This window comes from Serpula lacrymans (genome assembly GCF_000218685.1).
Source record: "Serpula lacrymans var. lacrymans S7.9 unplaced genomic scaffold SERLAscaffold_17, whole genome shotgun sequence".
NCBI lineage: Eukaryota > Fungi > Basidiomycota > Agaricomycetes > Boletales > Serpulaceae > Serpula > Serpula lacrymans.
The window spans coordinates 180,770-207,980 of record NW_006763306.1 but is presented as its reverse complement, the minus strand read 5'-3'; the positions used below and the strand labels follow the sequence as shown (position 1 = coordinate 207,980).

Below are 27,211 nucleotides of genomic sequence, written 5' to 3'. Positions count from 1 at the left end.
GATCTTCCAGTTGCTGTCGCACTCCAGCTGATTGGTTCTATAGATCTACAGGGCGGTACCGCGTTCCCTCGTTCCCTCCATCATGGTACCAAGATAGAACGACCATTAGGGCTGGCGCAGCTTAGTATTTCGATGGTTTTCTTATATCTTTGCAGGTTAGCCTTTCATTTTGATGCTTCCCTCGCCCGCCCAGCAGGCTGCATTGTACCCTGAGGACACATCCGACTCCGGAGCCGAAGACTGGTTTTGGGCATGAAGATACGATGAGATGGGCTCGATCTACATCGGGGGCGCAAGTTCTCTCATACGATGACGGCGGAAGAAACAGAATCTCTTAACAGGATGGACATGGATGACAATTGGAACCTTGTATATCTGCAACCATATATCGGAACACTGATCCATTTCCGCCTCTATTCGGGACCCACAATGGTCCCTGGGTTCTTTCACCTTTTCACCATATCGGACACACTGCCTACGTGCGATTCCGACGCAGTGGTTGCCAAATGCCGATGGCAGGAGTATAGTATTGAAATTAGGGAACACAGTAAGGCTATGAGTAATGCATCGCCGACGAAATTTTTTGACCGTGCTATGGGAAGAATGGAAGACGGTGAAAGTTGTGAAAGGCCAGGGGGGTCCGCGATTAGTTGGACCGTGAGTGTCTGGATTTACTTGTCCTTTTATCAGAGACTTGCACGCCTTTGAAGATTGCCAACACCACTTGAGCATGCGCCGCGTTGATGGCCGTCAATTCGTGTTATTTTTCTCTGTTCAAGGATGCATAGCTGCTATGACTGTTCCCTCTGATTTCACATGGCATTAGGTTTATCAAGGAATACCTTTCTGCCGCAAGGCAATGTGTTCCTTGATTCTTTCCTTCTGTGATTACAAATTGGATTTTAGTCCTGATTGATGCCGTAGTCCAGGAGGGGGGATTCATCGGAGAACCTTTAAGGACCATACATTTCTCAAACTTTCTGTGCAAGCTATAGCTTGTACTTCTCGAAGGTTGATCCCGTCATAGAATATCGTGCTGCGTGCTGTGTTTGGAACGGTAATGCTTCTCCACGTGATTGAGGTAGCTAAGGGCTGGCTTGTTCAAGTTTTACTATAAAACATAGGCGATTTACTTTGACCTGATGCTTGTCTTTTCTCCAGGATGTCGCCTTCTCAAGCGTGTATTGTCCCTGTTTTTGCAGGCCAAGGGACTGACAGTATCAATTCCTTACAGACTCGCCAACGAGCCTTGTGTGATGCTGCATCGCCATCTGGCAGCCTCTTGCTGGCTTCTTGCTTTGAGGCTTTCCATGTAGAACTCCTCACTCTTTCCTGCGAGGATCTCATGGAGATTGGCGTTTCTCCACACGACTTCAAGGATCCACGATCTCTTCTCCCGGTTCCCTCACAGCAATATACCCACAACCCGATCATCTCGGGAATATCTCTCTTTCTGGTCCAGTCTTTACGATATCTTTCGTTCCTTCAACAATCAGTTCCTGACGTCAATTCTCCCCTTCCTTTCAACGACATCTTGGCAAGTAACGGCACTCTCTCATTAGGCATTCTCGGATTTTCTTCAGGAATTATACCCGCCTCTGTTGTTGGCACTTCTACCAACAGACTTACGTATATATGCCACTCCGTCGAGGCATTCAGACTAGTATTTTGGATTGGCGTTCGCATCTGCCAGCGCCGGAAAGTATTATTGGATAACCGTACATCGGTAAGGGCAGAACCAACATCATGTTGGAGTATTGTGTGTTTTGGGATCGACAAGATACTTGCCCATGAATTCATAAATCACTTTGAGCACAGTGTAAGTACACTCAGTAGATCACCATTTTCCTCCCTTCTGAACGGTTTACTCATAGCGCGGTCTTACTGCAACGCTTGGTATAACGGCCATTCTTGGCGACACCTGTATCACGATCTCCGGCCGCCCTGATATCTTGCAGGACTTCTCAGCTACTATCTCAGATATCTGCACGATTCACAAGACTACGGTTGATGCATTATACCATTCGCCAGGGGAGAACACTGGTGTCCGAACGCAACTACTCGCTGACATCATCAGGCGTGATATTCGCTTTCCCAATTTCCCGGACTTAAAATGCCCTATTCGATCTACCTTCTCCGGCCGTTTGATCCATCGCCATCAAAAATCAGGCTCACTTGTCGAAATAGTTTTGGACATGTTGCTTCTTCAACCTGTGAATTGGGACACTGTAGTTAGAAAACTCTCTGATGCTTTGCCTTCTGATGCTCCTACACGATTTGTGAATTTTGGCCCGGGTTCTGGACTTCTTCACGGTCTTAAGAGATCGTTTCTCCGGGACGAAACATCATTCCAGGATATGACATCAGTCGACATGAGCATAACTGAAGAGGCGCCATCTTCGTCCACTATATTAAAGCAAGAGCCTATTGCTATCGTTGGAATGGCCATTAATATGCCAGGCGCACCCGACACCAACAAACTTTGGGAAGTGCTGGAAAAGGGCATCAATACTATCACTGAGGTAATTAGTTGTATCTTCGTTTTCATCTCTACCCTTCACTGAATATAATTGATGTAGATCCCGAAATCTCGATTCAAAGTTCAAGACTACACATCCACGATAAAAACTACGAGCTCCCGTACGATGCGGGCGCATACTGGCAACTTTATCGACAGCCCAGAGGAGTTCGACCATAAGTTTTTCAAAATATCTCCCAGAGAGGCGAGGAGCATGGATCCGCAACAACGAATGCTCCTGCATACCGCTTACGAAGCTTTGGAGAATGCGGGATATGTCCCAGATGCAACGCCATCGTTCCAGCGAAGTACGTTTGGGTGCTACGTTGGTGCTGCAACGCAAGACTATGTAGAGAATTTGCGTGATGATATCGACGTATATTATAGTACCGGTGCGTCGAGAACTTCACATTGTATGAGTATCACGTTAGCTAAATGTCCAATTTTACAGGTACTTTGAAAGCATTTCTTAGTGGGCGTATTTCATATGCCATGCAACTCTCAGGGCCTTCCATGGTCGTGGACACAGCGTGCTCTTCTTCTGCAGTTGCGATCTATCAGGCTTGTAGAGCACTTGCGAATAAAGACTGTCGAGCTGCACTTGCTGGAGGCGTAAACGTCATCACTAGTCCGGATGTCAGTAAAATTTTTCTTGTTTTTGAATCCATGCGAAGTAGTAAACACCAACTTTTCAGATGTTTCTTGGGCTGGATCGCGGGCACTTCCTGAGCCCCACAGGTTCATGCAAGACCTTTGATGCAGCCGCAGATGGATACTCTCGAGGAGAAGGAACAGGTCTCTTTGTTCTGAAAAGACTATCTGATGCAATAAGCGAGCAAGACAATATTATTGGTGTTATTCGTGGAATCGAAGTGAACCAGAGCGGAATGGCTGAATCCATCACCCATCCCCACAGTGCCACGCAAACCACTTTATTTCAGCAGCTTCTTCAGAAATCTGGGATGGATGCATCTCGAGTCAGTGTGGTGGAAGCTCATGGCACTGGCACACAAGCTGGGGACCCCGGAGAACTTTGTAGTATCCGTGCTGTCTTTGCACGTCAGAGAAAACCCGACAACCCTCTACACGTTACCTCTGTCAAAGCTAATATAGGCCATCTGGAAGCTGCTTCTGGAGCAGCTGGGTTAGCCAAGTTGCTTTTAATGTTGCGTCATCGATCCATACCTCCCCAGATTTCCTTTTCCAATCTCAATCCGAAGATAGCATCGCTCGAGTCCGACAACATCATGATAAACACCTCCCTTGGCCCTTGGCCTTCCCCCCAAGGTGGGCTATCTCGTGTCGCTGTGCTCAATAACTTCGGTGCAGCAGGGTCGAATGCTGCTCTTCTCCTTGAAGAGCACTCCACTCGAAAGGCGCCAGAAGTGCATGACGTGCAGTATGTCTTTGGGTTATCCGCGAAGTCATTGGCATCTCTGGAGGAAATTCGCACTCGATATCTGGATTGGCTTCGGAACATGAATAACAGCGAGATAAGGTTGGGCGATATGGCTTATACACTTATGGCTCGGAGGCAAATATATGAGCATCGCATAGCTTTTACTGCACGCACCCAAGAGGAACTCGTCGAAAAGCTCTCAATCGGTAAACCTGTTCAAGTCACTCCGTCGCAAGGCAATGTCGTGTTCGTCTTTTCTGGTCAAGGAAGTCAATATCTTGGTATGGGATCCACGCTATACTCAACTTGCGCTTTGTTCAAACACCATATCGATGAGTGTCAGTCGTTGTTATTGGCAGATGGCTATCCTGGTATTATCCAGGTCATCAGTACTAGCACCGAGTCAGATGAAACCGGCTTGACAGAAGAATTTGAAACGTACCAAACCGCTATAGTGGCTTTAGAGTATGCATTGTCAAAGCTTTGGATGCAATGGGGTGTATTGCCTTGTGCGGTCGTGGGCCACAGGTAGATAATTTTCTAGCAAGCTGAAATCACTACTCCATGCTGATCATCATATTCTACACAGTCTGGGCGAGTACAGTGCTTTGGTTATCGCTGGGGTGCTTACGATCGCGGATGCTCTCCTCATTGTTGCAAAGCGTGCTCGTCTCATGAGGCGCATGTGTAGTGCAGACTCTACCGGAATGTTGGCAGTCAACGTAGGCTATCGCGTTTTGCTGGATATCCTGGCATCGCAGTCCTTTCCAGAAGTAACGATCGCGTGTGTAAACAGTGCACTTGACTGCGTCGTATCGGGCCCCATCACATATTTAAGGTCTTTGAAGGCTTACTTGTCTGGCCGTGGTCATACATGTCTAGATCTCGGTGTTCCTTTTGGCTATCATAGCTCTGCGATGCAGCCTGTAGCGGATGAGCTTCTCAAGGTCACTCGAGGCATCATCATCAATGCACCCACAATTCCCATCGTCTCTAATGTACTTGGTGACGTTGTATACCCTGGTAACTCCTCTGTCTTCGTTAAGGAGTATTTTTCGCGTCACTGCCGGCATCCTGTACTTTTCCATCAAGGCGTCTGCGCTCTCACCGCTCAACCAGGTTTTACGCATGTAAGCGCCTGGATTGAAATCGGACCCCATACCCCATGCCTCCCTATGATAAAATCTGTAGTAATAGAGCCTAGTCGCGCTCTGTTCTTGCCATCCTTACGCAAGGGGCGCAACCCCTGGGCAATCTTGACAGGTAGTCTTTCGAAACTCTATCTTTCCGATATTCGTGTCCTTTGGAGGGAAGTCTTCTCACACCTTCCCTCCATTTCGTGTATCGATTTACCATCTTATCCGTTTGCGAACTCGAAATTCTGGATTACATACAAGGAGCCCCTTAAATTCACGCCTACCCTCAGTACAACTACGGAAAAGGAGACCCTGTCGTTGATTGATGAATACTCCATGCTGCACTCGTGGATTCAGTACCCCGCCCCTTCAAATGAAAACACTGCCATATTCAATACCCCCATTCATGTATTTGCGGGTTACATTCAAGGCCACAAGGTCGCTGGGTACGCGCTCTGTCCTGCTTCTATCTACTTGGAACAAGTCCTTGCCGGTATCGATCTCACTAAAAAATATCTAAAACTGAGTCGAAACAACGTCCCAGTTCTGCAGAATGTACAATTTGCGTCACCTCTTGTGTATCGTGACCAAGTCTCCCTCGCAGTGAGGACACATATCACCCTACATGAAGATGGCACAGGCATGTTCACCGTTACCTCTACCTCGCATGTCTCTTGCGAAGAGTCTATTCACGTCCGCGGAAAGTTGAGCTTCCGTCCGACTTCAGAAGTAATAGGGAAATTTGCTCGCGCTTCTCCCAATATATGTTGTCAGGCAAAAGCTGTGGATACCCTGATAAATGAACAACTCCCCGAAAGATTTTCCACACGCACAGCATATGAAGTTGTCTTCTCAAGAGTCGTTGATTACTCGAAAGAGTACCACACCATGCAGTCCCTCACTGTTAGCGCCGATGGAACCGTGGGTTCTGCACTCATGAAACTTCCAAGTGACTATGATCAGGGTTCCTACGTCGCTCACCCTATCTTTATCGACACGCTCCTACATATCGCTGGCTTCATGGCTAATATGCAAGGTGGCATCAACGAAGTCTATATATGCAGTGACGTAAGTTCGGTCAAGCTGGTATCAGAAGGCATCGACTATCAGAATCCCTACCTCATTTACTGTAGCAGTTCGTGGACGTCGGTCAAAAACGTCATGCGTGCAGATGCTTATGCCATTCAAGTAGCAGAGCCCAAGCGAATTGTGGCTCATTTGAAGGGAATGCAGTTCCGTCGCATTGGTATCAGTAGCTTCAAGCGAGGGCTCTCTATTGCTGCAGGTGAAACCGAAGCGGTGAAGACGCGCAGACGAACGAATTCGAATCCCATGTTGTCCCCATCTTCTCTGGAGAGCTTTGTTTTTTCCAGACCACGCTCCAGCACGCAAAGCTCGACTTCTACTGGTGATAACTCTACTAGTAGTTTTCGCGGTCGTGTGTTAAAGTTTGACATGCAGGCTGATGTAGGACCTCGAGGCTTGGATGTGAACAGGAGTATGGAGTGTTATACGGGTTGCCTCGAACCTGATCTGTGTGGATGTCATTTTTCCAGCGTGACTAGCCAAAATTCTAGTGCACATTCATCACCAAGGACCTTCATATCCCTTGAAGAACACAGTGTTCCGGCCTTTATTGACGATTTATCCTCTGTCAAATCCATCCTTTCTTCTGTCCTTGACATGGATATCCAAGACATGGGGAATGATGTGGACCTTCACACTTTGGGCTTGGACTCGCTGACTTCTATTGAAGCTCTTCAGACCTTCCAAGCCGAATTTGGTTTGAAGCTACCTTACGATCTTTTTCGCGGTTGCTCTACTGTCCAGTCGGTGCATACTTATATTCTCGAACATCTTCTCTCAGATGACAAGTTAGATCATGACGTATGCGTTCGGGATGCGGCCGAGACTCCTCGCTTTGGACCTCAGCTTGACTTCAAGCCAACTTTACTTCAACGATCTAAAGACGATGATCATCTTCCGCTATTTCTGGTTCATGATGGTAGCGGCTTGATCCACTATTACAGTCAACTCTCGCCGCTAGGCCGTGATATCTGGGCCCTCCACAACCCCCTGTTTGTTACTGGGGATGCTTGGGAGAGCTTGGAGGTGATGGCTCACGAGTATGCGCAGCACATCATGGAAATTGCTCGGGGCCCAATACTCCTTGGAGGTATGTTACAGTGGTGAAGAAATGTGCTTTTATACTCAACTATCACTCAGGCTGGTCATTTGGCGGAGTTTTAGCCTTCGAAGTGGCGAATCAACTCACGAAGATGAATGCTACTAGTATAGTCAAAGGTGTCCTACTTATCGATGCACCCAGCCCCATAAACCATGTTCCGCTTTCTGATGCTATTCTCGACTTTGCCACAAGACTTGGCGAACATAGCGAGGACACAATGATCGCCCACCTCATAAAAACACAATTTCGAATGAACTCCCAGTTGCTCCAAAAATACACTCCAATGTTTAAAAAATTTCCAGCGCTTGCTCTGCTTCGCTCTAGGGAAGGATTCGACCCAGAAGGTTTATCTGACGTGCCGGCTTGGCTTGCGGACCGCCGAAACCATCGAGATGCTACGTCAGGCTGGGAAAGCTTGGTCGGCGTATCCATAAGGATATGGGATATCCCTGGCAATCATTTCGAACCTTTTCACGACACCCATGTGAGTACTCGCGTTGCAAGCAATCCATGCACTAAGCGAGCCTTGCAGATCGAGTGTGTTTCCATTCAAATCGCTGAAGCATGCTCTTATCTCGAAAGTCTCCCAGTCTAGTTACGTTAAAGGTGTATCTCAGTACAATGGCTTCAACTTTTCGCAAAGACTCTATACCCTTATACCCTTTGGACTACCTTCTTTGGACTACCTTTGCTTATTTAGAGCGGACGGTCAAGAGTGATTGCATATCATGTATCAGTACTCTTTCATTTGGACTATCGATGGCTAGATATAGTACAGTTTGACAGTCTTTCATACTTTGGCAAATAATTTATCTTTCTTTTCCTGTCCATCTTGACTAGCTTGCCATGCAGCATAATACATGGGCAGTCCTTCCAGTAAACCGGGTTTTTTCTGCTGCCAGCCAAGAAGTGTCTTGGCGAGGTAAGGACGAAGAAGTGTTGTTGTAGCGAGAGCACTCTCAAACACTGGTTGAGTAACATATAGTTTCAGCTTAGCATAAAAATTCGACGAGGTAAAGTGCAAGCTTACAATTCGAAGGCGTAACGAATTCATAAGGGCCCTCCGCCCCTGAGACCTCAACAAGCCTCTGTAAGACATCATCTACAGATTCCGTATAATCATTGGAAGCATCGATAGCGATGGACCCCAGAATCTGTGCCTTCTCAGCAGTTCTGACATATATGTCTGCCAAGTCATCAGGGTGGATGAGACAGAAGCGTCCTCCTGGCTTTCCGTACCACTCGACCTTTCCTTTGGAGGCTCCTTCGAACAAGGAGGCAAGCAAAGACCCTGACTTGCCGTAAAGCAGTGCAGGACGGATGACGATCCCTTTGACAATAGGGTCTTGGAGGAATCGCTGTTCTACCTCCGGCCGCCACGCTACGAGCTTCACGGGGTTCGTGATGGGCGTTGTGTCGGAAACAAAGTCATGAAGACTCTCGCCATGAACCCAACACCCCGACGTGTATATGTAAGTCAACTTGGGGGCGGATGCTGGGCGGGTGCTTTTCGCCACGGCACCAACTGCCTCCAGCAAAGCTATTGCGCCTGATCGTAAATCTGCTGTACCACCCAAAGCTTCGATGACAACGTCAAGAGTGGCAACAAGACCAATCCATGGTTCGGGCTTGGCAACTTCGCCCACGATAGGGATAACTAGAAGAGGATAAATCATCTGAACAAGAATACTGGCAACCTTGTGAGTAACTAAAGCAAACCTTCGTCTGCTGCGAGTTGCTTGGCCTTAACGGGGGAACGAGTTAAACCGTATACTGTGTGACCAGCTCGACTCAAAGCCTGAGCCACAGGAAGTCCAATGAACCCAGAAGCTCTACAAGTAGATCAGAACAAGACAGGGAAACCTTGACGACCGTAAAATAGCACTCACCCAATGACCAAAACTTTCATGTTTTCAACGTCCTACTGGTGGGCTGAGGAGTACGGTTACTCTGATACACAATGAGGAGCTTGTATATGCTTCTTGGTTCATTATATACCCTCTAAACTCTCATCACCCATATTTATGGCGACAAGGTTCGGACCTCCGCTTCGGTTTTCTCCCATCCACCGTCTTGCACGTTCAGCCATTAAAGGGGTTCTTCGACTTCTATATAGCATTTCTTGGTCACAACAGACGTGTTTCGTAGAATCGATATGGCGTTCATGTTGATCGTGTATGCATGTATGCGTAAGTAGGACATTATACAACTGGTGTCGAAGATGAATATGTCCGAGTCGATGAATCGGCGAGTCGTGGGTACTGCCAGTCAGTTGGCATGCCAGTGAGAAACGTAAAAGGCCAGCTGGGATCTTTGCCTTAGAGTTCGCAGCATGGCACTAGTTATAGCTCGGGATTGAGACATACAACCACTGCCAGTGACATTTCAACAAGTTCAAGTCCGAGTCAGTCGCAAGTGATATCACTTAGATCAAAGTTGGAACATAAAGTCACTATCGACTACAAAGTCCGTGACATGAATAACAGTCAGGAATGTGCAAAAAATGAACTTGAAGTATACAAATGCGGGGATATAATGACAGGTATTGTTACATCAACTTGAATAATAATATCACAACTGCTAGACCATGAACACCCATCCCCGAGGAAAAATGACCCCCAAGCCCAAGGGTCTAAATGGCAGAAGAACTAAGGTATCGTGGATTTGCAAAAGGTATATGAATTCGAGACACGCGTCTATGCTTTTTGTGTGACGAGGGCGGCTACAGGGCTATGGTATTGATTCGATTTCTTCCACGATGCTGTCATTCACCGTGACTGTAGGCGTGCTTCGCACACTGCGCTCCATCTCAAAATCGGGCGAGGTCATCGTTTGGTAAAGCGATGGTGCTTTGCTGCTGAATATTATGAGTTCGTTCGTTTCCTCATCGTTGTATCCTGGTTTTAACAGGGTTCCACGAATATTCAGCACCATTCGCGAGCCGAGAGTGGCAGTCATAACACGGTAGAAGCTACATAAAATTGAGTATATGTTGCCCGTCAGGTGAGTATGGATAAAACTCACGTAAACAACATTGTAGCCAGAGCAGGCTGAAAGTTATATCAGAAGCAAGTCGTGAATACGATTCAAATGTCACGTACTGGGGCCGCGTTAATGACGATGACATTTGCTATAGATGTGACTGGAGGGTCCTAAGAACAGGCACTAAACTCTGCACACGAGGTTACTCACATAATATCATGACGAAATATTGAATCCCTGAGGAACACAGTTTGAACAAGTAAGTTATCATTCAATTGACTGCACTACGCACCATCTTTCAGTAGTTGATCGATTATGGGAACATTCAATCGCACTGTAAAGGTCGTAAGTTTCTGCACACATATCAGGCTTCTATACATACGTGCTGGAATGGCTTTGACTAGCAGGAGTATCACGATGGCTGAAAACGCTGCATGAAAGCAGCACACCTGCAGTTGTGCGATGGGCACTCACCAGTATCATACACAATAATTGCGACCCAAAGACCGTATAGAATTTCAGTTCGTGGAAAGCCAGTCTCACAAGGGCGTAGATTTCCAGGAGAGGGTTCGTCTGAGGACTATTTATAACCCATGGATAGAAGGGAGCAACGACGAAATGACTTACGAACAACAGCAATAGAAGCGTATAGCGTTGCTCCAGCAGCTGCACATATGCATAGCTTTGCCGCCAAACATACAGTTTAGTTGAAATATTAATTAGTTAGGAGGAAGTTACGTACTACGAGCAGAGTGCTGAGAATGACAAGGACTATCCTTGATCGCCTCCACAATGCCTAATTGCCAGTTTAGGACTTGGCACTGATAGGGCGCACATTTAACTCACCCATGTCCGAAGCAACATTATTACTGTACACAGGAAATTAATAGTTGGAAGCAATGTAGTTAAAGGGTTCTTACGATCGATAACTACTACATTGAATATACCGAGCCAACTGTCAATTTGAAACCACAGTAGACAGCTGCAACCAACATTAAAGCAAGAAGTGATCGATTGAGGTAAGATTACTGACAACTATCAAACAGTCAGTTATGATGGTTGAATAGGTGAGGGATCACAATACCTTTTCGCTGTGGATTGCCTCGTTTGTGTACGCTATTGGTAGACATGAGTACGGAATGGGTATGGTCTACATCATGTTGGGACTGACAGTTCATCAGGATGAAAAGATCGATTTCCGGTATATACCGATTCTGACAGGACGTCGAAGTTCAACATTGAAATGCTGCAAGCTTGTGGGCGCAACTTTTTGAGACTTACAAGTAGGAATAGTATTTTACCCTTGGTAATAGTACAAATGTCAGGCTACAGTTATACTAGCGTGAGTTTTACTGACCGTGCTCATTGACTGTTTCCAGATGAATTCTATCTGAGAAAAAACGCTTTAGCTAGTTGCCAAGGCATGATATCTCTCCAATGACTCACTTCGTCGGCGAGCGTTAAGGCATGATCATACAGAAGGATAGTGATAAACGCCACTGGAAGATAAGATTATGATTACCCCTTGTAAATTTTACCAGTCTTTTCTTTCGACATACTTACCTGTAGTGTACTAGAAGTGAAACCGTATGACGTTAATTGTGTGAAACGTTAACCTGAAAGCGCCCGCTTGACAGATGACATGATCATACTACGCACGTTACTTGCGAGCGTTTCAAAGATGCTCTGCGTTGTGTCTTGCGACATAGTGATTAGGGAGACAGAATTTCGCCAGACTTGTTAGCGTGAGGCCTGCGAGGTTTTGAAGGTTGGGGAAGACGAGCTAGAGAGCTTCCCTGGCTCGCTCTGTATCCGAGCATTCGTCTTGTATGTATTCATTTTTACTCAGTCCACGGGACAACCCGCGTGTGTAATTTGTGTAAGCGCTCAGGCAAGGCTTTCCGAACTCTTTGCTTCGGAGGAAGTGCTATATCTACCGTGTCGACCGCTATCAAAAACTATTATTTCTAGGTAAGCTTTGACGTGGATTCACATCTGTACCGTTGCTGGTTCATGCAGTGATAAGCCAGCAACGGAGGCACCCACCAGAAAGACCCCAGCCACTTATGAAGGCACTCACATGGCAAGGCAAGGACTAAACAACATTGAGCTCAGGTAACTATCCTGCTTGGGTGCTTGTAATATATAATTCAAAACATGCCTATGCGATGTCAAAAAGCTTGCCTCGGTGACGGAGATCGTACTTTTCTGCCGCAACTCAAATTTGGATCAGTTTATCGAATGTTTATTTTTTGATATCAAAAAAGATGTGAGCAAGGGCTTTGGCCATCAGGTTTATATCAGTCACAAACGTACTGGCGAAAGAAAACACGAATTTATACCTCTCAATACCAACAGAACATGTAGCGAGCCTATGGGATTGCATGCAATGGCAATGAGTGGAGATATTCTAGCCAATGTCGTCAACATGTTCAGTGCGTACCTCACGGGAGAGAAAAAAACGACGGTACCATGGGGAAAATGCCCACGACAATCACACATAGTGTGCAAGGTATACAGTGGTAACTGTGGCGTGATTACCTTCTTACGAAGACCCTTTAGCCTACTTCATCCCATCTCTCTCCTGAAAGTTGTCTCTTGGCTTATTTCTGTACTGAGTTGCGCATAGACTCAATTAGCTAGGCACAGTTCCCGCAGCTCCCTGAGCATCGTGATAAGAAGTAGTACCGATATTGGAAAATATCGCACCTTTGTGTGAACGGTACCGAGAAGAAAAGATATACGACAAGCTAATTCGACAGCGAGCTTCAAATTCAAAGTTTGAACCCACACGAACCGAAGGGCGTCCGAAATAATACCGGAGGACCCCAGCGACTCGCTGCTCGCGGACTTGGAAAGCTTGAGAGCAAGTCCGTTCAGCGTCCTTTCATGGCAGACCTTCATCCTTTTTGTGAGTAAGGTTCAAGGTAAAGTTCGATATTATTGTTTCTTATCCATATCAAACGGTGGCCATCGGCTCTCCTCATGCTCTGAGATGCTTCATTGCCATCGTAAAGGCTTGTGGAAACGGAGGAGGCATGGTCTTCTCAGCCAAAAAATAGCATCGATTTTTATACTCATGGGAGACAGCGAGACTCTCATCATGGGGCCTGATATTCGAAGGTTGACTGAATGACATCAAAATGGCTCCGCGTGAATTAGTAGAAGGTGTGTCCCGTATACGAATCAGTTGCCTCTTTTCCAGACGGCCTGGACACCTGCAGGATAACGGTGTCTCGTAGTTCTGTTGACATCGTTGGCCCCACTGTACAACTAGTTGTATCATCATTTCATACGCCGTCTTGTCCCTCAAATCTTGGAAATGTCTTCACGCTCGGGTTCGTATATGGAAAAGGATCGCGCAGCTCAGATCAATGGAGGTGACCCAGCAATTGTGGTGAACGGCCCTTTCCATCAATCGGATATCGATAGAATGCAGAGAAAACTGGGCAGAGGTCATATTCAAATGTCTGTTTTGTTATCGCTCAGAGTTTGTGTTCTGCCTGATATTGTCTCTTCCACTCCAGGATCGCGGTAAAACTCACTGATACTATAATTCACAATATCTTGACTAGTCATTATTGATCAGATTGCAGGCACCATTGGAACAGGACTGTTCCTTGGCCTTGGAGAAATTCTGGCTGCTACTGGGCCATTAGGGATGATTCTGATATATATTCTGGTTTCTTCCGTTGTTTATGCGTCAGTCCGCCAGTTGCATGTCACTCCGGACAAAAAATCTGATATTCTCTGGATGCCTATAGTACCTTAGCGTCCTTGGCAGAAATGACCGCTTTCGCACCCATATCTGGGACATTCCCTCATTACGGTACGAGATCCACTTGGATTTATTTACCTATGTTGATTATGAGCGTCTGAACAAAAGCTGCGCGCTGGGTTCATCCTGCCTTGGGTTTCGCTGTGAGTTCGAGAAAGTCCTAGTTAACTCCTAAGTTTTATCTTGCCTTTTTTTTTTGCTAGATAGGATGGGTAAGATTTTTCTGCGACTATCGTCTCCGAGCCCCTAATGTAGTACCATAATATTTTAGAATTATTTTTACGTGAGTGATATCATCTTAGCTTTATGCTTGTACTGAATGGCGTTTAGAATGCTGCCATAACGGTGCCTGCCGAAATTACAGCTTGTGCTGTCTTGATTGGTTTTTGGGATAGCAATGTGAGCGAAGGGGGTTGTATCTTTCAATCATTCTAATGACTTTTGCGCAGCTGAATCATACAGCAATCTACATAGCCGTAATATGCATTCTACTATTCGCGATCAACCTGTTCGGTGTTCGGTGAGCCTCTTTCGTATTTCCCCGAATGTAATTGACTGGTATACCCATAGAGTGTTTGGCCATTGTACGTGATCAGTTCGACGCACAACGTGTTGGTATACAGCTTACGTTTATAGCCGAGGTTTTCTTTGCAACCTTGAAACGTGCGTGTGTGAATACTATCCTAAGTCAAGCAACTTACATTTATGTTGCAGTCATGCTCTTGGTTGGCTTGGTGAGTCGTGACTGAGAAAAATGGAAAGGAATTGCCATAATAATATCACTCTTGAGATCATCGGAGGTATAGTGGTAACCTCGGGGGGTGGGCCCGATCATCAAAGGTGTGTACATATTGTAATTTTCACGCCCTGCAGCTCAATCAGCTGTTTTACCATAAGACATGGGTTTCAGGCATGTGATTTTAGTTTACACTAGTCTTCAGCTCACGGAATGCCTCAGTACTGGCGCAATCCAGGGCCTATGGTATCATGTTAGTACGATCTTCGTTGGCATGTTGCATCCCCATTCTCACTGTTTTGCAGACCTTGATGCAGGCAATCGTGGACGATTCGTTGGTCTTCTAGTAGCAGTTGTGCCAGCAGCATTTTCAATGGGAGGTGTAGAACTTATCGCTATGTAAGCTACCAGGTAGCTCTCTTTTTCTCTCTTCCCTCTGACAAATTATATTTAGTTCAGCCGCAGAAACTCGCAATCCTCGTCGCAACATCATCATGGCAATGCGCACCATTCTTTTCCGAATAATCTTCTTTTATGTATGTCTATCTTTCGCGTCAGAGATCAAACCTTCCGGAGACTAATGTCTATTCATGATAGATCTTATTGGTGTTTATACTAGGCTTACTGGTTCCCTCAAACGACCCAGCGTTGTTCCAGTGCGTTTCAATACTCTCATTAACTAAGGCTATGCTCAGCCAATGCTCCAGGAAAGCCAGTACCACGGGTCAGTCCCCATTTGTCTTGGCCTTTAACCGCGCCGGGATCCAAAGTTTGTCCCGAAATTTGAAATATTTGACTACCCCACTGATTATCAGGTCCACAGCTCTACCATCTGTTATCAATGCAGTGGTGCTATCCAGTGCCTTTTCATCAGGAAACAGCTTGCTATACGCGGCTTCAAGGATTTTATACGGCCTGGCAGTTCGAAGGCAAGCGCCTAGGATATTTGCGAAGTGTACAGCCTCTGGCACTCCATGGGTGGCGATTTTAGCTGCTGTAAGGTTTTTACTGTATGGCGAAATAACACTGTTGTGAATTTAGATACATACAGGGAGCATTCGCCCTCTTATCCTTCCTGAATGTTCAATCGGCAGCTGGGGAAGTTTTCAAGTAAGTATCCCGATCTGGATCACCGTTAGGCAGTTTGGTGCTAATATGTATTATTTTTTTAGCTGGTTTGTCAACCTGTGTAAGTTAATTCCTGTATATTATAATGTGGAAATAGGCTTTAAACTTTTACACCAACCTATAGCTACTGTAGGCGGCCTTTTAGGGTACATCGTTCAACGTACATGATCTTTGAATAATAACTAATCCATGCTTTGATAGATGGGGCACCATGAACTTGACGTACCTTCGTTATTGTGAGTGTTGATGCAGTATATCTTGTCTTGTCTGAATGTTTCATCATTCTTAGATCATGGTCTTCGCGTGCAAGGGATCAATCCGGAGGGAATATATAGGTCACCCCTACAACCCTTCGCGGCGATGTGGGGTCTCTTTTGGTCAGTCTAGACTCTCGTAATTAAGGGATTGGTGATTGACATTTGTGTCAGGGTTGTGTTCTTCATTCTCATTAGCGGCATTTCGGTGTTCTGGTCATTTAACGCTTCAGATTTCGTCGCCGCTTGTAAGTCACTGTCATCAGTGTGCCTACACATCACGGAAGTGATCATAACTATTGCTGTCAAGATATTAATTTACCTATTTTCGCTGGCTTGTTCCTCGGGTTTAAGATATTCAAGAAGACAAAGATGGTACGTGGTGTTTGCGGTGACTGGATGTTTGCGAACATTTGATCTGAGGATGCCATTCTAGCACCCCTTAAAAGACTTGGACTTCGTCACTGTTAGTCATGCTCCTATCCAAACATGGTGTGTCTGGGCTAACGATCTATAGGGCATTCCGACTTTGGAGGAGACAGAGAAAGACGGGGCGCTCGTGAAGGATATAAGCATTGCGGGGAAGATCAAGGAACTGATCTAACGTACTTGCACGATTTGTATTATGTCTATCATGGTTTAGCGTACTTACATGATTTTTTGTACTTGTCTGATATATCCTCACTGTTACTCCACTGCCGCAGTACTGGTTTTATTTGTTCTGGGTTGTGTAAGCTCGCAAGGATAGCGTACTAGGACATTATGGCCATGGTTGACCGTTTGAGAGATACCATAACGAGATCGGTATGCTCTTGTATCAATGCCGCTCGGGTACGGTCATTTGGGGGTTGATGGAGGCCCTGGTGTGACTGCTTCAGTAGGGGCGTCTTATTTCTGTCGAGTTTTCGCGCTATCAGATGCTTTCTCGTCAGGTCGGGGAGATTCACTGTTCGCAAATTACAAGCGTTGACGCACACGATAGATAAGGTATGGGCCATGGATACACATGTTGTCTTCTGGAAGTCAGTAGTACCTCCACAACGGAACTAGATTCCTACGCTGTTCTGGTCACAAGGTAACCATGATGCCACGATACTTATTAGGATGATTGGGAAACCTCGAATTTGCACGATCACACAGGAAGGCGGGGAACTTTCACGGGACAAAAGAAGTGCGTTCGTGTGGAGTACGCTGAGGCAGCAAACTAACCGAGAAATGAGAGGGGTCGGTTTTCACATGACATCGAAAATTTTCACGAAAAGTCTCTTACATATGCTACGCAGGATATAAAGCGCTTAGCTCTAGGAGCGGCAGACACGGACTTTGACGTGCATTGTCAGACTTGAGAAGCGAGCTGGTGGAAATACGTAGCATCTGTCTGCTGGAAAGAGTCTTTCAGGATAAAGCAATGCCAAATGTGTGGTGAACGCCGTGATATCAGTAACCCTGAACAGTTACGGTAGCGCTGTGTTCCATATTTATCAGCACTGAATAGGATGTACCAGCGTGAAAATGGCTTAGCAGAATAGGTATGCATGCGTGCACCATACATAGAAACTAAGAAAAGCTTTGCATTGATTGAAATATGGTTGAAGAAGTCACAGTGCTGAAGATGCCGACTGGGGTACCCGTGCTGTGAGCGTCCGATCGTGGTTTAGGCTGTTCTGAGATGCGAAATGGCGGAACTATGTGTACACATCGGTGATTCTCAACGGATCAACCAGCGTTATATTCATTCCCCTGTTCCCTTGATGTCCAACTTTGGTGCAAGGGGTAAATGCCGGGGCCTGTGCCATGGACTGTTAAAGACGATGACATTTTCCAAGACGAACCAAAGTACACTGCAATAGACATTTGTTAGCTTGTTTCCCCCAAAGATATTTAAATGAAAAGTTGCATCGACTTTTGCTATTTCATTTCATTGCTGTAGAGTGAGGGGCGTGACGTCCTGTTTGAGGTTGTCACGCCAATGTAAAGCTGTGACCGTGATCCGAATATTACTTGGGAGCCGCCACTTGGTATCCACCAGAGTCTTCAGTTTCATCTGTTAACCACGATGGATATTAGCTCACATACAGAAGGGGTTTCTCTCTGAGCCGTACAGCGCTGGTGGGTTTGTAGCATGTGGTACGGCAGGTGTAAGCGTAGTCGTGAGTGGAAAGCTGTATAATCGATGCATAATCTGTGAGCGCCACATTATTTTTCAGCTGACATGTGTACTGGACCTGGAATGGCGGTCCTAGCGAGTGGCTGAACAGCTGGCTGAAAAGAATTTCCTTCGTCGCGGAACACCAGTGTGCAATAAGCTGATTGCCTGTTCATGCAGAGCATCGGAGCCTGCCATCACCATTCCAGAAATATCACTCACAGACGAATCTACCCACGGGAGCATCTAGAAGTATGTTTCCGGGTGCTTGAGAAGGCAACGAGCCTAGTTCCATGCATATCCATTGCCATTGGCACCATCCATCGAGATGTGGGATCTTGACAATATTCCTTATTGGACAAATCTTGATGTGATGTACCTTCGTTATCTATCCTGTACTTGTTTCCCTCTGACTCTTTCCTTTTTTCAGACGACAGTTGATCGGTCTGCTTGCACGGTATAGGAATCCCTTAGTGCCTAGCTGGCATTACCACTCTTTTTCATCTCAAATTACTGCGCTGCTACCGGTACTGATCCTAATCACAAAACCGAGGCCCTCCTATAAATTTACCTAGGGCCCTGATCTAAGCTCCCCCATCTACTCCGTAGTTCTTCTCTGACATGCACGCTGTCACCCGCTCACTCTCGTTCCTTCAAGGCGGCATAGCAAGCTCACCTTACAAGGAGCCTTTTACCTATTCTGACTCGCGTGCTCTTGTGAGAGAAATTCTCTATATTTCCCTCGCTATGGTCTGATAGTGTCTCGTTAGCAACTTGTTGACGACCGGACTCCGAGCGCTTCATTCTGGTTACAGGAAGGCGGTCGCATTTTGTCTTTGCTGCTCCGGCGTTCCTCCTACCCTCGATGGCTTCACCGCGAAATCGCCATCTTTTACTTTACTTACATCGTCCCTCACATGGGTCCCAGTCCTTCAAATTTTGGGGATTTTCAACCAACATCGTTCATGGGTAACGACCATAGCCCAATCGAATTTAGCTGGGTCATCGATTCAGAAAACAAGATGACCGTCCGATTCACTTCAGAACCCCTCTCAATTTTTGACGGGACACCGACTTCCCCGAGTACTTGGATCCCATACCTGAATTCTTTGGCGAGTTCTGAGCTAGTAGAGGGTTTCGACACAACGTGGTGTCAAATTTGTTATAATACCTTGCTTCATTCATCTCCGGTTAATCGGCACGGTTCTCAACACATGTCACAGTTTTCTTTTGGTGCGCCTATCTCCTTTGTCCGATGTGTTTCAAGTCCTGAGCAAGTTCTCCCAGGTGCTGATTTGACCTCCAAGGGACTGGTCGGAAAGGCGTATTTTTTGCCTCATATACGATGTCAAGTATCTAACCTGACAACTACGAAATTGACTACCAATGCCATGGAAATCATGGGCTTAGAAACCCCTTGGTCAACAGTGACATCGTATCTGTCCACATTGCCAGAGCATTTTCAGGCAAATCCCGAGATTGTTAGCATAGACTGCACTGCACCTTCTATAAATCGTGCTAAAGTTTATGTTCGTACACAAGCCACACACTACCACGCAATTGCCGACTTCATGACACTTGGAGGACAGCTATCTGATCCATCTATTGACGCCGCACTATCTACTCTTCGACACCTGTGGAATCTTCTATTCGTTGGAATTGATGAAGATACTCCTCTAACGTCGAGCAATCCAGGTCATTTCACCAGCGGTTTCGTCTTGTATTACGAAATGACTCTCGATCGACCCACCCCAATGCCGAAAGCCTACATACCTGTTCAACATTATTGCGATAGCGATGCGCACATCGCGAGAGCTCTGGCGCAATATTATAAAGAGACAGGGAACGTATCTGTTGGGGAGCGTTACGTGTCTGATGTACAAGCCATATTGTAAGTCACAGGACTATACATCCGTGGAAAATATTTATCATTTTTCTTTATGAAAGCAATCACCGAGATCTGTCCGTTCGGACGGGCATCCAAACCTACATAGGTATTGCTGCGAGAAAAACGGGGAGCCAAGTTTCAATTTATTTGTGTCCCGAACTCTTTGCGTCAGAGCGCATGCGCCCGGGGTGAGTGATTTCAACGATTTACCATATTATTTATTACTGAAATTTTCCCGCTCTTATCCTCCATCCCACAGCCAATAATTCTTCGATAATACGACCGAGCTAATTATCATTATCTACTTCGGTTACCGTCACATTCTAGGGAAGCATGTTAACATTTGGTGGACAGTATAATTTTCAAGTGAAGACTCACGTTCTACATTTATTACAACTACTGTATAGATAGCGTATGCAAGCAGGTCTTGTCATTGTAGCAAACCTTTTTTTTGCTTTCGCTTTTTCTTTTGCTAATGCTATTAATATGCAATGCAAATGAGATGCTTGCCTCTTAATGCCGCGTTATGAGAATAGAACTCCAATCCTAGCACCTAACATTGCTTGCTTGATGATGAGAAGAATTTCATGCCTGAGCAAGGAATTACATTTGGAGATATGGTTCGAGCCACGCCCTTCAAGCTACTCATGGTCTTACGATGGACCACATTGTCTAGGAAGCTTCTTGATAGTGCTTCCGTATACAAACACGGCCGACGAAGTAAATTTCGGCGTTCACGCGAAAGTCCGAATAGTCGGGCAGCCTATGGGAACAGAGATTTTGAATGATATCACTGATACAGATGGATGGCACATGAACGCGAGATTCATGCGAATATAGCATCAACATCTTTTGCGTACTTCTCCTCTGTCGCATTACGTCTGCACGTTAGCCATCAGTCACATATCATCACTGCTAAACATTTCATAGCAAGGAAAAACTATACCTGATGTTGCCTTTCTCCTGGACGAGAGTGACATATGAATCATTTGAGCGAATGGAAGAACATTGATTCACCATACCTTGGTTCTAGGTAGATTTCCCTCTTCCAGAACGAGAATTCGCTTTGGATCGTCAATACGTTCATGCGTGAAGAGGCGCTCGTTGTGAGGCGCCAATCGAGCAATTATTTCTTCCGCTATCTCGTGCCTTTCCATTCCGCTCAAGGTCTTATCCGAAATCTCGACCATCAGTACAGGACGAGGGCGATTTAGGCCGACGACGACAACATCCTTTATCAGATCGCCGCATGCTTTGCGAACGATGTCTTCCATTGACCTAAATAAGTAAGTAACCTCGTCCAGGTGGCAGAACAGACATCCTCAACTTAGTATCGCAGAAGCCTCGGACAGTTTTGATCCAGTCGTTCGATCGCCCGCGGAAGACGAAGGATCCCTTCTCGACTTCTTCGAAAAGGTCACCAGTGTGATAGAAGCCGTCAGCACTGAAGAACGAACTGTGCGGGCTATCCGGTGCATCAGATGGAACGACCATCTCGAACATCGCGGGTCGTGAGCCATCTTCGCTGGACGGAATCGCCGGGATTAGCTGACCGGAAGCTCCATGCACGGGGCGCAGCAAGCGGTCCGACGGGTCGTTACCCAGGAGAGATGTGAGAAGAGGAGCTAGGGCAGATCGAAATGGGTTGTGAAGTTAAAATTGATATGATCACGTAGTACTTACAAGTCTCTGATGTTCCATACATCGTCTTCCATGCGCAATTACCGATCAGCAGAAGTTTCTCATGATCAAGCCAGCTTGCTCACAGTAAGAGGCAGTGCATGGTGCAGCGCCCATTCCTCGTCTTCTCGATTCAGTGCTACTCCAGTATGAAGGATTTGACGCATACATTTTAAAGCGTGCAAAACTTCAGGGTTCGTTCGTGCGGCTCTAATATGTGTGGACAAGAATGTGGCATATAGGGCAACGCGATTCAAGCCACAAGTGCTGATCATACCGAGAAGCTCAGAGGTCGATGCGTCCAGTGCCGAGGATTGGACAGTGCAGGAACCACAGTACGCGGCGCCGAGAAAAGCTGAGGCTAATTTCATTTGCTGAACCAAGTTACCATTGTTGACGTGCTTACCACAGAGTGAACCCACATGCGCGAGACTACCTATGCTGTTAACCACGGTCTGACCTTCGAAAGTGCCTTGTTCTAGAGATGACGCCCATTTAGATTGAATAAAGGTTTTAACCCAAAGGTGATTGGCGGGAATGATTTTGGGTGTACCAGATGTTGTACCGGAAGAATGAACAACGAATGCCGTATCCTTCTCAACTACTGAGGGTAATGTCCCAAGAGTTCTCCCGAAATGAGAGTTATTCTCGAGTACTCCAACAGGCACAGAAGGAAACAACGGTACAGAAGAAGAGGAAGAGTTGACTTGAGAAGTAAATGCCGAATCGTAAACAAGACCTTTGGCGCCACTACGAGAAACGAGATCTCGAATAATATGAGGAGTAAATGCTACACTGAATAGTTGTGGCACATAACCAGCAGCACAGATACCGAGAATATTGATGAGATCTTCATATTTGCTTCCTGTCAGCCTGCAAACGTTGAGATATTCCACGAGCCAGATATCACGATCTAGACACACCATACACCAATGATATCGCGAGACTTAAACCCGCTATTTTCGAGAGCCTCGCCCCAATGTTTCGCGCTGGCAGCTAGATGGTGATCGAACTCGCCAAAAGTGACTGTTCCCCATTGGAAACCGGGACACGATCCGATATAAGGCCTAAAGATAAGAGCCTCACGTTTATCTAGGAGTACTGGCTTTAGCAAGGACAGAAAATGATGGTCTTCTGATGATTGTGACATAGATGACAGTAGGTAAATCGTATATGCTAACGATTGAAGATGATATGAGAAGAACGGACGTATCAATCGTGATTGCAAGCCTTGGTAGATCTATATAAGTGAACCCGTAATTTCCAGATAAACTCACCCTTGTGCGATTGTCTCTCATGCAGAGCTAAAATCTCCTCATTGAGTCCTGAAACGTGCCCTGGTCACAGATAGGGAAAGCTTTGGGTCATATGATCCGCCGCTAATATATTTTTTCATGTCCCTCCGTGAAAAAGAACATCAGAAACAAGCTAGTGTGGTAGCTTATTATTCGACCGGTGCAACCTGAGCGCCTTCTAGTCCAATGCGAAACCGCTGCGGTATCCTGCACAACGGCGACATGGTAGCAAATGAGAGGGAATGGAGCTTGACGTAAAAACTGTGAGAAATCTGATAAGGAAAATTGAATATAAATCTGGTCCGAATATTTTAAAATACGCACCAACGCTTACCACATTAGTACAAAAAGCTTTGTGGATATGATACTTTACTCGCAACACGTCCAGCACTCCCAGAAGATCCTTAACAAACATCATTAAAGGACAACCATCGCTTCAAGAAATAGCCAATTCATAGCAGACCGCTGTTCTCCATTTCGTAGTAGCTGTGTTACACGACATGTTTACCTGGAATGCTTGGATGATCTTCTTCTTGCAGTCGGAAGGTCCGTGGAGATTACCACCGTGGCACAGCAAGACAAACATACAAATCACTGTGGAATAATTGACTTTGTGACCAGCTCGACTGCTGTGCCTGAACCCGCATCTATTACCACACATCTCACTAATAGAAACAGTGAAAACTCGAAAAAATAATAGGTATGCGCCGACCTTGGTGTTCTTTCACATTACTCTACTGCTGATACAATTTGCGAAACTCCAACGCGTTCAGCGCACTGCGACCCTTCTCGGCCTCTATCAGTACTCTGGCAACAACGAAGTGAATTGCGCAAGCGCCTACCACGCTAAGGCCTTGGCTATCGACATTATAAATTTGTAATCGCTGTATACTCTTCATATTCCAACGGCCCGGCACTGTTCTCATCGGCATCTCGTCTCAATAAACTCAGGAATTCTAACTTGGAATTTGCGAAGGAAAATCTGATTTCTTGGTCCATCGTAAAGACAGCTTATTATCCTTCTGCAATACCCGGAGTTTATTCGATTTCGAGGTCACAGCCCTTGCTCGATAGGAAAAACTCTCCCTCCTCCATACCTACAGCTCCTAAGAATATGATGTCTTGTTCACTCCAAGGGTCCACTATTTCTGCGTTGGTAGAAGGCCATCGCTACCAATTGACCGGTTCCAAACACGATGCCATTGTTAAGATCTATAGCAATCAATCGACGCCGACCATAAACCTGGGCCCGAAAACACTGGCCTCGGGCATACCAACGGTCTTATACGTCACTTCTAATAGGCTAAAGGCTGCGGTTACCCCGACATTCTCATAATTATCTCTCGAGGCATTACCGCACGAATTGAATCACTCTCCGAGGCTCGGGACAAAAGCGGCTAATATGCTTTACACACGATGGCCAGCGCATCAGCCCACAGCACGGGTACTACAGCCTAGGAAAACGCCACCTTACGCGCTGCATCGTTATCCCTCCCATCCCCCGCTGCCCGTTTCTTTCAAAGAAAAAACTATATAGTACGTGTGAAGCGCTCAACGGCTTATCGCCTTGTCTGTGCGACTTGTGGCGCAGAACCACCTCAACTTCGTTCTTTAGGTTTATGTATGCCCCGGACCCTCATCACACAGCGGGCCGCTCCTCTAAGAAGCACAGTCTTCTCATTCTCACATTGCAGCATTGGTATGGATGTAACGTGCCTTGTCTCGGCAGCGGCCTCGTGGATTCTTCCCCGTGTCGACTTCACATTATCGATTCCGCGCCTGAATTGTTCTGCCCCTCTTTGTCACACTTCTTGCTGGAAACGATATGCGCAGTTGTTGCTGCTATTTAGGGTTCTCAGATCTCAGACCATGACCCAAGCCGTTTCCGCGTTGTTTCTCAGGACATCTTCTATATACATCATTCACGGAAGCTGTCCACTCTGAAGTACACATTGTGCGTAGTAGCACTTGTATACACTGCATTTTCTGAGAAAGGTGCTCGCTCCGTCACACAATAGTTGCACAAGCGTGGTATAGCGCCGAAAATTATTATTTATACCGTCAAAGTATATGCAAATATATTGGCTTGAGGAGAAGGTCGCCCAATAAGGAAGGTGTACAAGAACCACTGCATACGACACTGAAGAGCTCAGAAAATCGGGTCTACAGGATTTCTAGCCAGACGGATGCTCTGTAGGGGATGTGTGACGTCGTAACGATCGTTATAGCAAAATCATATCTTCCTGCTTCCCCATTTCAACTGGGCACTTCTCTATCTATTCATAGCGCCTTCTTCAGATATTTGAAAACGTTACCGGCCTTCAAGCTTCAAGCTTCAAATCGAATAACTGATGATGTGACTACGATGGCATATCACTGACTTGGAGGCCGCCGAGATATTTCTAGTCCTGTATCATCTCTCTTTCTCGAACCCTTGAGCTGCCTTATTCAATGTATACATTCTTTTGGACACACCAAATCACGGTGATTGCCCCGCCGCTCAGATCTCCATTGATACGATCCATTGGAAAAACATAATGTGCGAGTATCACTCGGGAGATTTTCGGTGGCCTTGCTTGACTTCACTAGTGATAGATCATCTTCAGTCCATCCCTCTAGCTAATCACGGGCTCATATTGACGGACATATCTCGACGCAATGCGCTTTCCAAGCTTTTCCCGTTCACCTTTCTTCGGGCTGATCCAATCAACCTTCTCCATGAAACATTCAAGGGATACTCGGATTCGAGTTTTAGCGCCACCTTCTCTCGGAAACGTCGCGCGGGAATGATGTCCCATTCAATGGATAGACAGGTCGATGGGCCCTTGAACGCACGGAATAGATTTTCGGTCATGTCGGTCATGAATTTAAAGACCAGTCCAAATTATGGAAGAGATTCTGATTATCGTTTTGCGATGAGCAACTCGGAGAAGGTTGGACCATGGGATGAAACGTTGTTGGAGATCACTTGGAGTCACATACTATGTCCAAAATGCATCTGCCGGCAAAGTGGATTCCACAGGCTCCACGACTGGAACCATGCGGTGCGTACTAACGCAACCCTGCGCGCTGTTATCTTTCCGGTTTGTCCGCTGTAATAACACGTAAAGGCAAGGGTACCACAAGTGACCAAAGACACGATGAAAGAACGTATGAGGCGATACTTGAATCAAGAAAGGTGTAAACCGATCAGCTTCGCTTTGCTTGTTTTAATTTCGCTAGCTCGGAAAGAAGTCGAGCTCGTTCGTTCATGAGTGCAAGAGTATGTTCCGTTGGTGACGTATGTTTTGTGATGGTGCGCCTCGAGGTCGTTGAAGGCAGACGGGGAGTAGAGTGCCCATTCCCGCCGTATAAACCTCGAGTGCGGTGATTCTTACTTGGCGTGTGATCATGATCAGCGTCGTTGCTAGATGTGAAGCTTTCGAGCTCTGCATCGTCATCAACTTCGTTTATCCAGCCTGTATATCGGATAGGACGGCCGCGTCCTAACGGCTCGGTTGTAGAACAATCACAGAACGAAGCGTTCGCATGCGATATATCAGGGCGCTCGGTCGACAAATCATTGTCAGAATGCTCTGAGTTGAGGTCTTCTTCGTCCGACGGAAACAAAAACGATGGATCCTCCACCTCGTGGATGCACCTCGGTTGGTGTGGCTCAGGGCTCGAAATAGGACTTCGCGGGGGAAGCAGAAAGGACTGCGTGGAACTATAATGAGAGGGTGGGCCAACGCTCGTATTAGAAGTGGTATGGGATGAATGCATAGATAGGTTGGTGTTTGTAGCAGATGACCGGGTGGAGGGTGATGCCACACGAGGGTGTCGAGGCACATCCGTGATATGCGAAAATCCGCTAGGTTCAGGGCGAAGGAGCATTGACTGTGAAAAGTCTTCTTCTACTTCATCTGAGGCCACCAATATCCCGCGCTTCTTCCCCAACCAGCAAAGAAGCTCGCCCACAAACACTACCTCGTCCCAAGAACCAGCAGCCAGTTTTCTGGGGTCAACGTCCGACAGACCGACGTCCATCTGCAGAACATCGCTTTCCAAGACACCGAGGAATATCTTCATGGCCTCGATCTTTGC

General features: G+C 46.3%; 13 protein-coding genes across 14 annotated transcripts; 6 read left to right on the top strand and 7 right to left on the bottom strand.

The window, feature by feature from the left end:
- Positions 1-1,162: 1,162 nt before the first annotated feature.
- pks4 (putative polyketide synthase) lies at positions 1,163-7,836 on the top strand (the record flags this gene model as incomplete). The annotated part of the gene is made up of 7 exons (XM_007323872.1): positions 1,163-1,819; positions 1,875-2,522; positions 2,580-2,910; positions 2,970-3,154; positions 3,214-4,445; positions 4,507-7,229; positions 7,280-7,836. 7 exons carry the CDS (start codon positions 1,163-1,165, stop codon positions 7,834-7,836), a joined length of 6,333 nt encoding a protein of 2,110 aa, XP_007323934.1.
- A 104-nt stretch (positions 7,837-7,940) lies between these two features.
- Positions 7,941-9,695, bottom strand: SERLADRAFT_479581 (uncharacterized protein; the record flags this gene model as incomplete). The annotated part of the gene is made up of 4 exons (XM_007323871.1): positions 7,941-8,207; positions 8,272-8,898; positions 8,961-9,073; positions 9,131-9,695. 4 exons carry the CDS (start codon positions 9,148-9,150, stop codon positions 8,032-8,034), a joined length of 936 nt encoding a protein of 311 aa, XP_007323933.1.
- A 276-nt stretch (positions 9,696-9,971) lies between these two features.
- On the bottom strand, positions 9,972-12,027 carry SERLADRAFT_418501 (uncharacterized protein; the record flags this gene model as incomplete). Its single annotated transcript, XM_007323870.1, has 18 exons — positions 9,972-10,212; positions 10,266-10,291; positions 10,343-10,383; positions 10,434-10,460; positions 10,516-10,557; positions 10,606-10,644; positions 10,698-10,796; positions 10,851-10,905; positions 10,966-11,019; positions 11,070-11,092; positions 11,144-11,205; positions 11,306-11,339; positions 11,395-11,437; positions 11,505-11,525; positions 11,581-11,613; positions 11,670-11,722; positions 11,787-11,796; positions 11,883-12,027. 18 exons carry the CDS (start codon positions 11,928-11,930, stop codon positions 9,972-9,974), a joined length of 951 nt encoding a protein of 316 aa, XP_007323932.1.
- Positions 12,028-12,612: 585 nt separating this feature from the next.
- SERLADRAFT_402543 (uncharacterized protein) lies at positions 12,613-12,852 on the top strand (the record flags this gene model as incomplete). The annotated part of the gene is made up of 1 exon (XM_007323869.1): positions 12,613-12,852. One exon carries the CDS (start codon positions 12,613-12,615, stop codon positions 12,850-12,852), a length of 240 nt encoding a protein of 79 aa, XP_007323931.1.
- A 273-nt stretch (positions 12,853-13,125) lies between these two features.
- On the top strand, positions 13,126-16,723 carry SERLADRAFT_491583 (the record flags this gene model as incomplete). 2 transcript variants are annotated; one of them, XM_007324054.1, is made up of 28 exons in its annotated part: positions 13,126-13,695; positions 13,813-13,925; positions 13,988-14,052; positions 14,110-14,144; positions 14,205-14,213; positions 14,273-14,284; positions 14,332-14,400; positions 14,451-14,521; positions 14,572-14,585; positions 14,638-14,664; positions 14,716-14,735; positions 14,792-14,841; positions 14,899-14,911; positions 14,960-14,990; positions 15,043-15,136; positions 15,192-15,273; positions 15,335-15,393; positions 15,433-15,506; positions 15,561-15,733; positions 15,789-15,847; positions 15,910-15,926; positions 15,990-16,011; positions 16,067-16,101; positions 16,155-16,242; positions 16,294-16,367; positions 16,430-16,494; positions 16,556-16,585; positions 16,637-16,723. In XM_007324054.1, 28 exons carry the CDS (start codon positions 13,546-13,548, stop codon positions 16,721-16,723), a joined length of 1,638 nt encoding a protein of 545 aa, XP_007324116.1. The 2 variants fall into 2 exon arrangements, with proteins under 2 accessions (XP_007324116.1, XP_007324117.1); XM_007324055.1 differs by lacking the exons at positions 14,205-14,213; positions 14,273-14,284; positions 16,556-16,585 and adding an exon at positions 16,591-16,611 and having other exon boundaries at positions 15,335-15,384.
- SERLADRAFT_491589 (uncharacterized protein) lies at positions 16,362-18,019 on the bottom strand (the record flags this gene model as incomplete). The annotated part of the gene is made up of 5 exons (XM_007324058.1): positions 16,362-16,391; positions 16,444-16,677; positions 16,729-17,029; positions 17,095-17,323; positions 17,390-18,019. The coding sequence occupies one exon, from the start codon at positions 17,971-17,973 to the stop codon at positions 17,836-17,838; it is 138 nt and encodes a 45-aa protein (XP_007324120.1).
- Positions 18,020-18,122: 103 nt separating this feature from the next.
- Positions 18,123-18,865, top strand: SERLADRAFT_479574 (uncharacterized protein; the record flags this gene model as incomplete). The annotated part of the gene is made up of 3 exons (XM_007323868.1): positions 18,123-18,303; positions 18,363-18,635; positions 18,696-18,865. 2 exons carry the CDS (start codon positions 18,559-18,561, stop codon positions 18,838-18,840), a joined length of 222 nt encoding a protein of 73 aa, XP_007323930.1.
- A 185-nt stretch (positions 18,866-19,050) lies between these two features.
- On the top strand, positions 19,051-20,606 carry ppt2 (putative dimethyl allyl transferase; the record flags this gene model as incomplete). Its single annotated transcript, XM_007323867.1, has 4 exons — positions 19,051-19,498; positions 19,553-20,156; positions 20,213-20,341; positions 20,414-20,606. 4 exons carry the CDS (start codon positions 19,183-19,185, stop codon positions 20,442-20,444), a joined length of 1,080 nt encoding a protein of 359 aa, XP_007323929.1.
- Positions 20,607-20,979: 373 nt separating this feature from the next.
- Positions 20,980-22,983, bottom strand: acl1 (putative amp-CoA ligase; the record flags this gene model as incomplete). The annotated part of the gene is made up of 7 exons (XM_007323866.1): positions 20,980-21,034; positions 21,100-21,116; positions 21,176-21,431; positions 21,481-21,778; positions 21,837-21,861; positions 21,920-22,706; positions 22,757-22,983. 7 exons carry the CDS (start codon positions 22,981-22,983, stop codon positions 20,980-20,982), a joined length of 1,665 nt encoding a protein of 554 aa, XP_007323928.1.
- Positions 22,984-24,128: 1,145 nt separating this feature from the next.
- On the top strand, positions 24,129-24,509 carry SERLADRAFT_479570 (uncharacterized protein; the record flags this gene model as incomplete). The annotated part of the gene is made up of 1 exon (XM_007323865.1): positions 24,129-24,509. The coding sequence occupies one exon, from the start codon at positions 24,243-24,245 to the stop codon at positions 24,462-24,464; it is 222 nt and encodes a 73-aa protein (XP_007323927.1).
- A 646-nt stretch (positions 24,510-25,155) lies between these two features.
- On the bottom strand, positions 25,156-25,713 carry SERLADRAFT_479567 (uncharacterized protein; the record flags this gene model as incomplete). Its single annotated transcript, XM_007323864.1, has 2 exons — positions 25,156-25,549; positions 25,604-25,713. Coding segments are annotated over 2 exons (158 nt in total), but the record flags the coding sequence as incomplete, so codon positions are not given.
- A 38-nt stretch (positions 25,714-25,751) lies between these two features.
- On the bottom strand, positions 25,752-25,982 carry SERLADRAFT_374487 (uncharacterized protein; the record flags this gene model as incomplete). The annotated part of the gene is made up of 1 exon (XM_007323863.1): positions 25,752-25,982. The coding sequence occupies one exon, from the start codon at positions 25,980-25,982 to the stop codon at positions 25,752-25,754; it is 231 nt and encodes a 76-aa protein (XP_007323925.1).
- Positions 25,983-26,087: 105 nt separating this feature from the next.
- Positions 26,088-26,921, bottom strand: SERLADRAFT_402530 (uncharacterized protein; the record flags this gene model as incomplete). The annotated part of the gene is made up of 1 exon (XM_007323862.1): positions 26,088-26,921. A coding segment is annotated over one exon (553 nt), but the record flags the coding sequence as incomplete, so codon positions are not given.
- Positions 26,922-27,211: the final 290 nt, after the last annotated feature.